Below are 11,450 nucleotides of genomic sequence, written 5' to 3' on the forward strand. Positions count from 1 at the left end.
GTCGGGCCGGGTGGGAGGACCGCTGGCCCGTCGGCACTGCAAGCGCTTCATTTTTCGGGGCTTGAAATTCATAGTCGTACCATTCGCACTGCGAATAAGTATCCGAAGGCTCAAGTTGACAATTACAACTTTCACGGCGCCCCATCCGATGGTTTCGCGTGGACTCAAGGAGACATTGCTGTTCAAGTTCTTCGTTGTCAGATGTATTACTCTCAACTCAGCGTTCGTAACTATCCCCACGGGACCCGGCAACCAGGAAAGCTCGAATGTGAAATGCTCCTTCACCACCAACATTTGATTAGTATGCACACCCTTCTTATCTTCTGATTCAAGTTTGTTAATCCTGTCTCGGCAAGTGAAAAGGTTCTTTAATAGATCAGGGAAATCTTCATGGGTCATCTGTTTTTTTTTTCGCCCTTCTCTAGCCCAAAGGCAACGATCCCTTGGTTTTCACGTCTTCTGGTAGGACACTGAAGAATGACCAATATCGCTGCCATTACAATCTTGTCTGTCCTATTCACCTCCTCCAAAGCTTTCTCCATCGGTGCTCTTCCGGCCACCGTAACAGCTGGACAAGTGGAATCTCTTACATGGATGCGAAGCGAGAGTGATCCGACGTGTTTTTTACTCGGAAAGACTTCAGCTGCGAAAAACATGTTGGGAGAGATCAGCCCTACGGTTTCAGTGAGGATGGAACAAACTCAGGGGATCCTACCAGTTACCTTTAACAATGCTCAAATGTACGGCCATTTCCACATCTAAACTGGGAGACCATACTGAATGATCTCCGTAAGCCAAGTGACTATCGTTGCGTACGACCTTGACCATAGTAAAGAGTAAGGAAGCTCGAATATGGGTGGTCAATGATTGAATATCATCTCCAGGCCTCCGTTCTATATCGACTCTAATCCAATAGAGATTTTGTCGCCCATTCCGACAAGGTGAGGACACAATCATTCTCTTCTGTAGCAGTTCATCATATTTTCCAGCTCTGCAAATTTAACACAGAGTATTAGTATTATTGACCGTAACGGTGCTACACCAAGCCGTGGGACTAGTGGGACTAGTATTTCGCAGCCTACGCCAACGACGTAAGTTTCTTTCAACTATTTGAGGTTTTCCGTTTACCGAGCTTTCGTACTCAACTTAGCTCCTCGATGGAGGCCACTTCTCCTCAAACAAGACAAAGATCCCGGAGGTCTGCCGCTATCGCAGGAGGCGTAGTGGGTGGTGTTTTTGGCCTGGCTATAATCATCACCTCTGCTTTTTTGATTTTAAAGAGAAGGAAGAAGAAACTCGTGCATGGTGAATATAGTGAGCTCTTCCCGAATTACTTCTCATCTGAACTCACAATAAGTTTCCTAACCACATGGTGCTATACAGGTTTAACGCCCTTTTACGATACGACGGGTTCCGACATAACGCACACAGATACAAGCCAGGTGATTGGACGGAAATCCCCTGTGCGTCAGCCACAGGCATCTGAGCAAGAACCAGGATCAAATCGGCTGGGAGACGACACCATTCAAGGCTGTCAAGCCAAAATCTTGTTGGTCATTGAACGCAACTCATTCCCCTTCGTATACGAATTTCCTTTCTTGGTTATGGACTCGGAACCATCGACTTGAACACTGCCTTTTTACACTGCTTCGTATCGCAACCGCTAGTTACCAAATTAGGAATACTTTTCTAGTTTACTGTGACCCATACCCAAATCAAGTCATTTCAAGTCATTTCAAGTCACTTCGAGTCATTTATTTGTAGTATATAAGTAGTAAAGTAGCCCCAAATTTTAAGAAACCTTCCTCTGGAAAAGTAGGAAGCTCTTCATCAGTGATCGGATCACTCTAGTTGGATGATTGACGGATCCTAAGGGTGGATTGCCGTTCAATATTGCTAGGTGTGTCGTCGCTACTATCCTTTGACTCACTATTGTTCTAGACTCTGGCTGGACTCTTGCTCTTGTTTTCTTTTTATTATCTACTGTACATTTGAAGTACTTTGTGGTGCAATACCCTCTCGTGTCTCAACAACATCCACGCCTCCTCAAACTCGTACATTACTGGTTAGATTTGAATTATCTTTGATTTGCTCAGAGTGTTCTTTTCTTTCTGACAAGGCCTTTGTCATCAGGTGGATGTTGTATTGCAGAGAATGACGAATTTCAAGGCAAGAATACCACCGCCGGACTACACCTCTCAGTCACCACAGTAATGGACATCATTGTGTAATTCCATTCGCAAGTGTGTGATTCCCTTAGTTCAAAATAAGGTGGAATAACACCGCAATTAGTATTCTCTGAAACTGCGGGTCGCTGTGAGATTTTGGATCAAGCCATCGTCATATCTTCACTCAACCAACCACTTATCGATTATCCATTGCTGCTGGTGACAGGCAGAACTAAGAACTCGGACTCATTCTTCTTGAATCTGGTACTGTCAAGAGGCTGTGACTGTTTCTTGTTCGATCTTGACATCGCGCTCGGAGGCTTAGAGCAGCTTTATTGGTGGCTCTTAATCGGAGAATTCCGCCATAGGTTGGGCCGGGTGGCAGGGCCGCTGGCCCATCAGCACTTTAAGCGCTTCATTTCGGAGCTCGAAATTCGTATCCCAAGTCTCAAGTTGACAATTAAAACTTCCACAGCGCCCATCCGATGATTTCGCGTGAACTCAAGAAGACATTGCTGTTCAAGTTCTTCGGCGCCAGATGTATATTCAATTCCAACAGATGATAGCAATGATAGGCACAGAAATGGAAGGTCTTGTACCTGATCCACTCAAGCCGTTATTGATTGCGTCGAATTCATTTGGCAGGTGCGACTTCCCTCACTCTCTTGTTTCGTCGAGCTTAACGGAAAAGGCCCAAAGGTTTCCCTGTGATTTTCGATGGTCGCGCGGCTCCGACTCGATCGAGCCGTTACTCTCAACCTAGCGTGGTACTAAAGTACTATCGTTGCATCATGCTATTCGCACCCATCTCCACGGGAACCAGAAATCGATATAGCTCGAAGTTCGCGAATCTGAAATGCTCCTTCACCACCAACATTTGATGGTATCTCCGGAATATCTTTTGATTGGTCCTGTATACCTGAACCAGAAATCGGTATCGCTCGAAGTTCGCGAATCTGAAATGCTCCTTCACCACCAACATTTGATAGTATCTCCGGAATATTCGATTGGTCCTGTACACGTGAACCTCGGCATTGAACCGAAGAACATTAAATACATGAGGTAAAATCTTCATCGGACATCGGTTTTTTTCTCCCTTCTCCATCCCAAGGCAACGATCCATTCGTCTTCCGAACGTCCTCTGGTAGGACTCTGAAGAATGACCAATATCGCTGCCATTACAGTCTTGGCCGTCCTATTCACCTCCTCCAAAGCTTTCTCCATTGGTGCTCTTCCAGCCACCGTAACAGCTGGACAAGTGGAATTACTTACATGGATGCGAAATGAGAATGATCCAACTTGCTTTCTACTCGGAAAGACTTCCGCTGCGAAAAACATGTTGGGAAGGGTCAGCCCTACGGTTTCAGTGGGGACAGAACAAACTCAGGGGATCTTGCCTATTACCTTTAATATTGCTCAAATGTACGCCCGATTCCGCATTTAGACTGGCAGACGATACTGACGATCTCATTAAGTCAAGTGACTATCGTTGCGTACGACCTCGACCGTAATGCGTATGACCTCAACAGTAACCGGTAAGGAAGCTCGAAAATTGGTGGTCAAGGAATGAACGTCATCTTCAGGTCTCCGTTCTATATAGACACCAATCCAATAAGAATTTTGTCGTCCAGTCCGACAAGGTGAGGATATAAATCATTCCTTCTGTAACGGGTAGCAGTTGATCATATTTTCCAGTTCTGCAAATTTAACACAAAGTACTATTGACCGTAACAGTGCTACACCAAGTCGTGGGACTAGCGGGACTAGTGTTATGCAGCCCACTCCAACAACGCAAGTTTCTTTCATTCTGAAAGTGTTTGAGGTTTTTCCATTGACCGAGCTTTCGTGCTCAACTTAGCTCCTCGATGGAGGTCACTTCACCTCAAACAAGACAAAGATCCCGGAGGTCTGCCGCAATCGCAGGAGGCGTAGTGGGTGGTGTTTTTGGCCTGGCTATAATCATCACCTCTGCTTTTTTGATTTTAAAGAGAAGGAAGAAGAAACTCGTGCATGGTGAATATGGTGAGCTCTTCCCAAATTACTCCTCATCTGAACTCACAATAAGTTTCTTCACCACATGGTGCTATACAGGTTTAACGCCCTTTTACGATTCGACGGGTTCCAACATAACGCACACAGATACAAGCCAGGTGATTGGACGAAAATCCCCTGTGCGTCAGCCACAGGCGTCTGAGCAAGAATCCGGATCGAATCGACCGGGAGACAATCCCATTCAAGTCCTTCGTCATCAGGTGGATGTTGTATTGCAGAGAATGACAAATTTAGAGGCAAGAATGCCGCCGCCAGACTACACCTCTCGGTCACCACAGTAATGGACATCATTGTGTAATTCCATTCACAAGTATGTGATTCCCCTAGTCTATGATAAGGACCATTCCTTCAAAAACTTTGAAGTTTATGAGTAATATATACGACACCGGAGAATTCCGAAATGAGTCGGGCCGGAGAGCGCACAGGCACGCTGCTTTACGTCAGGTGCAGTAAGTGTGAGTCACTGAGTGTGACCTTCCCTTCTTTAGGCTCAATGGCGTTCTCTTCTCTCCAACTTCTCTCATTCCCTTCCCTTAAGTCTACCGGTCAATAGAGCGGTTTCTGCCATGCTTTTTCTCTTTTCTGACCTGAACGTTCGATGTACCGCGAAGCCACTATGACTCGGTTCTACATTTCGAACTTCATCGCTTGCTCCGCGAAAACGTCAAAACGTCTCCACGGACGGTGTACAAGCCAGTATAAGCTAGTTTGGTCCTGGCACCTCAAACACCACCCCATTATGAATCTATCATTCTTGGCAACTCAACAGACCTTTAGGGACTTGGAGCATCGAAGGGCTTCAGTTCTTCTCGCAATGACGCAGCGCATGTTTTGATTCTCTAACGAATGCTTCAGGCCTTAAATCGTATGTATCGCTCTTGTGTACTGGTCGAACCATTAGTTTGAACGTCCAATCATTCAGTTACACTCGTGCCAACGAGTGAGTTCTATTCTATTCGCTTGAGCTCCGAGACTGACACTATCCTAGTGATTCCAGCTATAACCTCAGACTTCAACCAATTCAACGAAGCGAGTTGGTTGGGCACAGCGTATGTCGTGCCTATTGAACGCGTGCTTTAACTGATACTTCTCCAGGTACTTGCTTGCAACGTGCACGTTTACACCTTTGTATGGTCGTCTGTGTAATGTTCTTGGTAGAAGACGGGCATTTCACTCTGCGATCTGGAACATTTGCCTGCGGTATATCGAACAGCATGAAGATGCTAATCGTATCGCGATTCGTACGGTCACCACTCAATGCACATCGCACATCTTCGATCGTCTGACCATCTGTTCAGTTGTCCGGTATGGGTGGCTATTCACTGCTTCTGCCATCATCACAAGTGATATGTACACCGTTCGCGTAAGTTGAATCCATATCTTTGGCTCCCATATACTAAGAGTTGGGCAGTCGCGAGGCTACATGCAGAGTATCGCTGGTGTGTTTTATGGGGTCAATATGCCTACATTTAGTCACTCTCCTCCTGTTACTGGGACTTTAGTGGCTTCAGGTTGGAATGGGACTCGGGGGTCCTGTTGGCGGTTTCATTACCGACAGGTTGGTCTCAATTCTTGGGCTTGAAGTCAAACAACTCAACATCATGACTTACAGGCTTGGATGGCGCTCTGCTTTCCTATTTCAGGTCTCTTTGTTCGTAGGGTCGCTTTCATTGACATTTACCAGCCTCTCGTACGTAATGCAGGCAAGTGCATCTCTCTCGATCCTGCTTTCCTTATAAAGTTATCTTAATTAAAGGGCACAGGCTCTGATGCCAGGGAAATCTTTAAACGAATTGATTACGGTGGCAGCTTTACACTACTAGGATTCGTACGTTTTTCCACGGTTTTGAAATCCTTCCTTCTACCGGCATATTCTCATAGGTTGGCTCGACATTGGCGCTTGTAAGCTTGCACTATAATGACGGCCGTGCTGTACGTCCTATCCTTACAACTCGATCCCGAATACACTGATCCAGCTATCCTTCTAGTGGGGTGATTCGACTGTTCTGATTGCACTTTCGCTACTATCCTTCTTCTTCCTTGTTTTGTTCCTGGTCGTCGAGATGTATGTCGCTTTGGAACCCATTCTTCCCTCGTACTTCCTAGCCAAAAAGATCCCCCTCCTTGTCGGCGTTAGTAACGCGCTTGTGGCGGTCACCAACTTGTCCGTCACTTATTTCTTTCCGATGTGGTTTCAGACTGTGATGCTGACGAGTGCATCTACTGCCGGTGGGTGAAGCCTTTGAGAGAAATATTCCTTCATATCTTTCGACTCGAATAATCTATCGTATCTCTAGGTCTCCATTTGTTACCATCGACAGTTTCTATCTCCACGGGTTCTATCTTTGCCGGGTGCGTTTGTACTGCTTTCGATGTACTTAGAAAAGGGGAAAGCTAACAACGGCAATGGGTAGATGGATGATGATGAAGCAGGGAAGATACAAGATGATCAATCTTATATTTGGAATACTTCCCTTCTTCGCGACTATTCTGTTGACACAGCTTAAGGAAGATTCCAACCAGGCACATCTTTGGCTGAACATCGTGCGTTCATCTCCTCTTTTCATTTTTGCTTTATTACAAGGGCTGATCCGGGATTATCAAAATTTCCTTCGTGACGATAATGTAGATGCCTTTTGGTTTCGGGAATGCCGTAGTGTTACAAACGATGTACGTCGCACTCGTTGCCAATCTGCCAGACTCGCGGATGGTGATAGGCACAGGTGCGGCTCAGCTCCTTCGTGGGCTAGGTAAGTAAGGTGTTGATGTTTTGGCCCCGGGCCGCCGGGCGCGGGGAAATTCTTGTTGAACTGACGATTCGTATGTTTCTTTTTTAGCGGCTTTCGACGCGCGATTAGGTCAAGTTGCCGGCCTTGCCATCTCTTCTGCCGTCTTTCAGAGCAGGTTGGATACCGAAATTCGAGAAAGAATACGTCGTATGTCAGATGATTATTGCTATCCGCCCCTCAGCTCGTCTCATCATTAACCTTCCACCGGACGTTCAACGGGATAGCTCGTGACTCGTACGCAGCAAGCCTGTATCTGCTCTCGCTGCTTGCGCGTCCCTTTTGGCTTATGCGTCGAGGGTACCCGTGAGGCTATTGTTCGTTTAATTATTCGTATGTTAATTTTGGTATCAGATCCCGGATAAATCTTTGGAAGACAGAACGCCTGCACAATCAGAGCCCGAGAACCGGGAGAACGGTCTGAATTCGCCTGTTGTTACCGAATCAGAGCTGTCGGACGAAGGTGATCTTGATGATGATAAGATCAGAGGGCAACAGAGACCTCACGGGTGCAATATATGATTTGCCTTGCGAGACGCTATCTGGTCTACGACAGTCTCCGCTATGTGCACAATTTTCGATCCACTCAGCCGTGAATGGACGGATTTTATCGTCGAATAGACGAAAGACAGACCGAGATGTAGAGATTTTGGAAATCTGGCTACGGTCAGCCAATCAATACCGTCACTCATCGAATGTTCATCATCCCCTTTCGTATTCTTATTGGTGAAGCTTTTTTTTTGTTGCGAATGATGAGCGAATCAAGGCCCAAGGCTGCGGTTGCTGTCGATCAAATTTCGTGACATGGCTTCGAAACGAATACGAATACCATCAACCAATCGGTCAATGGTTTCAACATTGAATTAAAAGTGGATCGCAACGAGTTGTTTTTAATTTTCTGTGACTCATGACAGCCGTATAAGAACCAGCGAGATGTCAAGCAGGGTTCCCCACGCTCCCACCCACTCTTTGCTTTGTCGTTCACCACCAGCTGGTATCTTCGTTTTTATTTTTGGCTGGTGAGTTCGTTCACATCTTCATTCCAATACGCTTGCTGAGATAAGTCTGTCAAGCGCCAATCTTGTTCGTTTATTATTTCCCAGAACCAAGCCATGCGTTTCCAGATAACCGTGTCAATCGCTATGTTGTTATGTCTCTTCTCGACCGTCGCTCTAGGTGCACCCACAAGGTAAAGAGATTACGGGTTGCGATCATATGGAACCTTCACTGACCAGCATTTGGTTGCAGTAGGGAGTCTCGAGTAGACCAAACCGAGTCGTTTGTGAAACGAGACCGGTGCAAGGGCAGTGCTTCCTGCGAAGGAAGTCCTAATGGTCCGCATGGGAACAACCCCCACTCCGGAGGAGAGATTTTCCAGCATGGTCACCACTAGATGGGGATTAGCCGTGAAACGAGTTCGCATACGCATAAAGGCATGTTATTAGCACTTTCGATCGCCGGGCGAGTTCAATAGAAAGCAGATTGTATTCACTCCTCTTCATTGAATTCGAAAATGGGACACTGGCAACTACATTCGAGATCCCGGATTATAGCATAGTATACAGCCCATATATGAAGCGGGCCCGCGAGAAAAATACATCCACTGTCTAAAGGATTAGACGGACAAACCTTAGACACATGTTCTCTAGTTGAGCCACCAACACGGTCGCTCTCGAGGTCCATTCCACTCTCGATTGATTCAAACGATGACTTGGAGAACCTTCGCGACCTCGAGATAGACCTGCTCGGGTGGATAGATCCATAATTGGGAGAACCTTGATTGGCATCTTCACCAAGATCTGATTCACGTTCGTGAAGAATTGAGGGTGTTTCAGAAGACGCCCCAGCTCCGTTTTCACCCGCAACTGAGAGCTGAAGCAATTGAGGGGGTGCCGCAAGTGCAGATCCGACTTGTGACGGCTACGGTAAAGGTGTGTTTCCGGGATCTGTAGTGATTCAATCTGAGTCAGTATTGAGGGAAAGGTCTTTTTCGAGGAAGTAGTACGCAACAGGTAACCGTGCGATTAAAGCCAATAGGGTTGAGCATGAAGCAAAGATAAAAACTGCTTTTAAACTTGCAGCGTGGGAATCACGGGCTTGTCGCTGGATACCGGGCGGTAAGGATGCGACTAGTCGTGAATTCTGTCGAACGTGTGCTACTATTCTGTTTAGGGATATGCAACATTTTCGAGTACCACTTCCACACACCACTTACCGTATCAAAAATTTGACTAGAGTATTTTAATAGTGCTCAAAACGTTAACCTGAATTTATGAGGATTTTAGGATAGCTGTAAGAAGCCTCGGAGAGTGTCCGAGGGTGATTCGAGAAGTGCAAAGCGTTTTGTCACGTATCGTCACGTCCGGCAAGACTTCGGCAAGTAGCAAAGCTCGCGCCAGGCCAGCTCACTGCCGTCTCGCTTACAGGTCGATTTGGGACCTCTGCTGTATCGTTTGGCTTATTCCACACTACCGTTCACTCCCCTGCCTCTGAAACCTTGTATTTAATGCTAGTGTTTTCATTTACACTTAACTACGTATCTAAAATTTTGAGATATATTCCGGAATGTACCATTCCTGGGCTGTCACGCTGTAATCACAACCAGATCTGAGCTATATTTTAAATTTCATTTCATATCCTTTGTCTTTCAGTGGCTACAACTGTACATACAAGCTCATGTGTAGTCTACAGATCCTACAAAAAATTGCCGAGCCCACAAATAAATGGGAAGACCAAGTTTTATCCAATTTTGCATATCCTTGTCATTTGCACATCGGAAACCAGAATAGTATACAGGGATTTGATTAATTCCGTGAACATGCGTTCCCTGGTGCGCCTGTCGGCTAAGCAAGCGCCCTCGGGTAATGGGCGGTTGTACGTGGCATACATACGGCCGATGATTGAGATTGAAACTCCGACTCTGTTCCGAAGTAAATCCGACGTTATCGATAAGACGTCTCGCACCTTTCCCTAGGAGTCTCGAGCCTCAAACATCTATGTCCAGCCTCCAGGAGCCTGTTTCCGAGGGGTTGAAAAACTCTCATAATGGAATGGTATACAATATATAGTATTCGAGTTGGTAGGAGACTAAGTACAGTGTATTTGAGGATGCAAGGTACTTGAACACGTTGATTCGCCTGTATAGCGACTATCAGCGGAGTTTTAATATCGCTGAACATTCCGACCCTGCCGAGCGTGAAACGCAGAGTTCGCGTGTTCACGGAATTAATCAAATCCCTGTAATCTAATCAAAAAAAAACATGTTAACTCCACCACAACCCACCAATGGCAGGACGCGTGACTCCGCGCTTTCAAGATTTGACAGGTAATGCCCGGGCCGCAAATCCGTATTTTCTCACCGCAACCACCGCATAACTGACCTTAGCTATCTGGCCTTCGCAAACTCTTGAACTCGACCTCAAGTCGCTCTCAAAGATGAAAGGGAAATAAGGAGCTGTTTTGGCTTTAGCTGGGCCTTTAAAAACTGGAAAATTCGGTGCGTATTCAATGAATTCATCAACTCACTCACCTTCACTCACGTTGGAACAACTCCTACTCTATTCCATCTTCATCATCGTTAGCTTCTGTGTGCACCGAAAAAAAATTAAATGAAAGTCACTCCAGCCGTTTGTTGCCGTTATCTTTGGAAAGTGGGTCCCACCTTGGTCATTGTCGATCATGTTCCCGACGAAAAGTAGAACAGGTCGATATTGATGATACGGAAAATGATGGGGAGGAAAACTTGCCGTTTACCGCGACTCGCGAGAGGGTAGTCTCAATAAGAATGAGACTATGCGAAAGGGATACCTTTTCGTTTCGTGTGTGATTTACTTTTGCTCCGTTTTCTCTCTACTTTCCTTTTGAATACTTTCTTTATCCTTCTTGATTCATCTCCCTCTATCCTTTTTTTTTTCACCCATTGAATGCTATTTCTGTAAATCTATGATCTACTTGAATCGCTGAACTGTTCGCGTTCTTTTTTCAGTCATCTATGACCCGCCACCAGATGGAACGACCGAATGTATCGATATGCTCCCCCTACTCGTGGTATCCGAAATGCACACACGCAATATCAACAAGATATCTATCACCTTCCTGGCAATCGGGGCCGTACACAATTGAATTTTTTTCATGATTCCGGAGCCACAATCTGAAACAGTGACATTGTCACGTTGATAAAGATCTTATCCAATCAATCGTCCGTCATAATGTGACTTAATGTGACATCATCTTCCGCAAGATCCCCAACCACGACACATGTCTGCAGAAGCTGGACATGAAAGGGACCGGCATACGTTGGAAGTAGCATGGAAGCGATGTGTAGCAGGTTTGGTGTATTTTCGATGCCTTTCTGGAGTGTGATCACTGTGATGGGCTCATTTATATCAAAGGCGTTGAAACCCACCACTACCTGTCAGGTATTTAACGGCCAATGTTGTACCTA

General features: G+C 45.9%; 4 protein-coding genes across 4 annotated transcripts; all 4 read left to right on the forward strand.

Moving 5' to 3' along the window:
- Window positions 1-146: 146 nt before the first annotated feature.
- E1B28_013100 (uncharacterized protein) lies at window positions 147-1,690 on the forward strand. Its single transcript, XM_043158246.1, has 7 exons — window positions 147-301; window positions 364-740; window positions 795-836; window positions 885-941; window positions 990-1,091; window positions 1,151-1,314; window positions 1,384-1,690. The coding sequence occupies exons 2-7, from the start codon at window positions 478-480 to the stop codon at window positions 1,626-1,628; spliced, it is 873 nt and encodes a 290-aa protein (XP_043003590.1). The 5' UTR covers window positions 147-301; window positions 364-477; the 3' UTR covers window positions 1,629-1,690.
- Window positions 1,691-3,327: 1,637 nt separating this feature from the next.
- On the forward strand, window positions 3,328-3,707 carry E1B28_013101 (uncharacterized protein; the record flags this gene model as incomplete). The annotated part of the gene is made up of 2 exons (XM_043158247.1): window positions 3,328-3,590; window positions 3,644-3,707. The coding sequence occupies 2 exons, from the start codon at window positions 3,328-3,330 to the stop codon at window positions 3,705-3,707; spliced, it is 327 nt and encodes a 108-aa protein (XP_043003591.1).
- A 326-nt stretch (window positions 3,708-4,033) lies between these two features.
- E1B28_013102 (uncharacterized protein) lies at window positions 4,034-4,501 on the forward strand (the record flags this gene model as incomplete). Its single annotated transcript, XM_043158248.1, has 2 exons — window positions 4,034-4,190; window positions 4,260-4,501. The coding sequence occupies 2 exons, from the start codon at window positions 4,034-4,036 to the stop codon at window positions 4,499-4,501; spliced, it is 399 nt and encodes a 132-aa protein (XP_043003592.1).
- A 565-nt stretch (window positions 4,502-5,066) lies between these two features.
- E1B28_013103 (uncharacterized protein) lies at window positions 5,067-7,430 on the forward strand (the record flags this gene model as incomplete). Its single annotated transcript, XM_043158249.1, has 16 exons — window positions 5,067-5,085; window positions 5,143-5,160; window positions 5,209-5,269; window positions 5,316-5,461; window positions 5,519-5,583; window positions 5,632-5,778; window positions 5,833-5,923; window positions 5,984-6,048; window positions 6,102-6,152; window positions 6,209-6,449; window positions 6,518-6,572; window positions 6,635-6,764; window positions 6,850-6,970; window positions 7,058-7,156; window positions 7,234-7,312; window positions 7,361-7,430. The coding sequence occupies 16 exons, from the start codon at window positions 5,067-5,069 to the stop codon at window positions 7,428-7,430; spliced, it is 1,458 nt and encodes a 485-aa protein (XP_043003593.1).
- Window positions 7,431-11,450: the final 4,020 nt, after the last annotated feature.

The sequence above is a fragment of the Marasmius oreades genome, chromosome 9, assembly GCF_018924745.1.
Source record: "Marasmius oreades isolate 03SP1 chromosome 9, whole genome shotgun sequence".
NCBI lineage: Eukaryota > Fungi > Basidiomycota > Agaricomycetes > Agaricales > Marasmiaceae > Marasmius > Marasmius oreades.

Coding starts and splice junctions, on each gene's coding strand:
- E1B28_013100 (XM_043158246.1), top strand. CDS start 478: ATGACCAATATCGCTGCCATTACAATCTTGTCTGTCCTATTCACCTCC. Junction 741..794: donor ACCTTTAACAATGCTCAAAT/GTACGGCCATTT, acceptor GATCTCCGTAAG/CCAAGTGACTATCGTTGCGT. Junction 1,315..1,383: donor ACTCGTGCATGGTGAATATA/GTGAGCTCTTCC, acceptor GGTGCTATACAG/GTTTAACGCCCTTTTACGAT.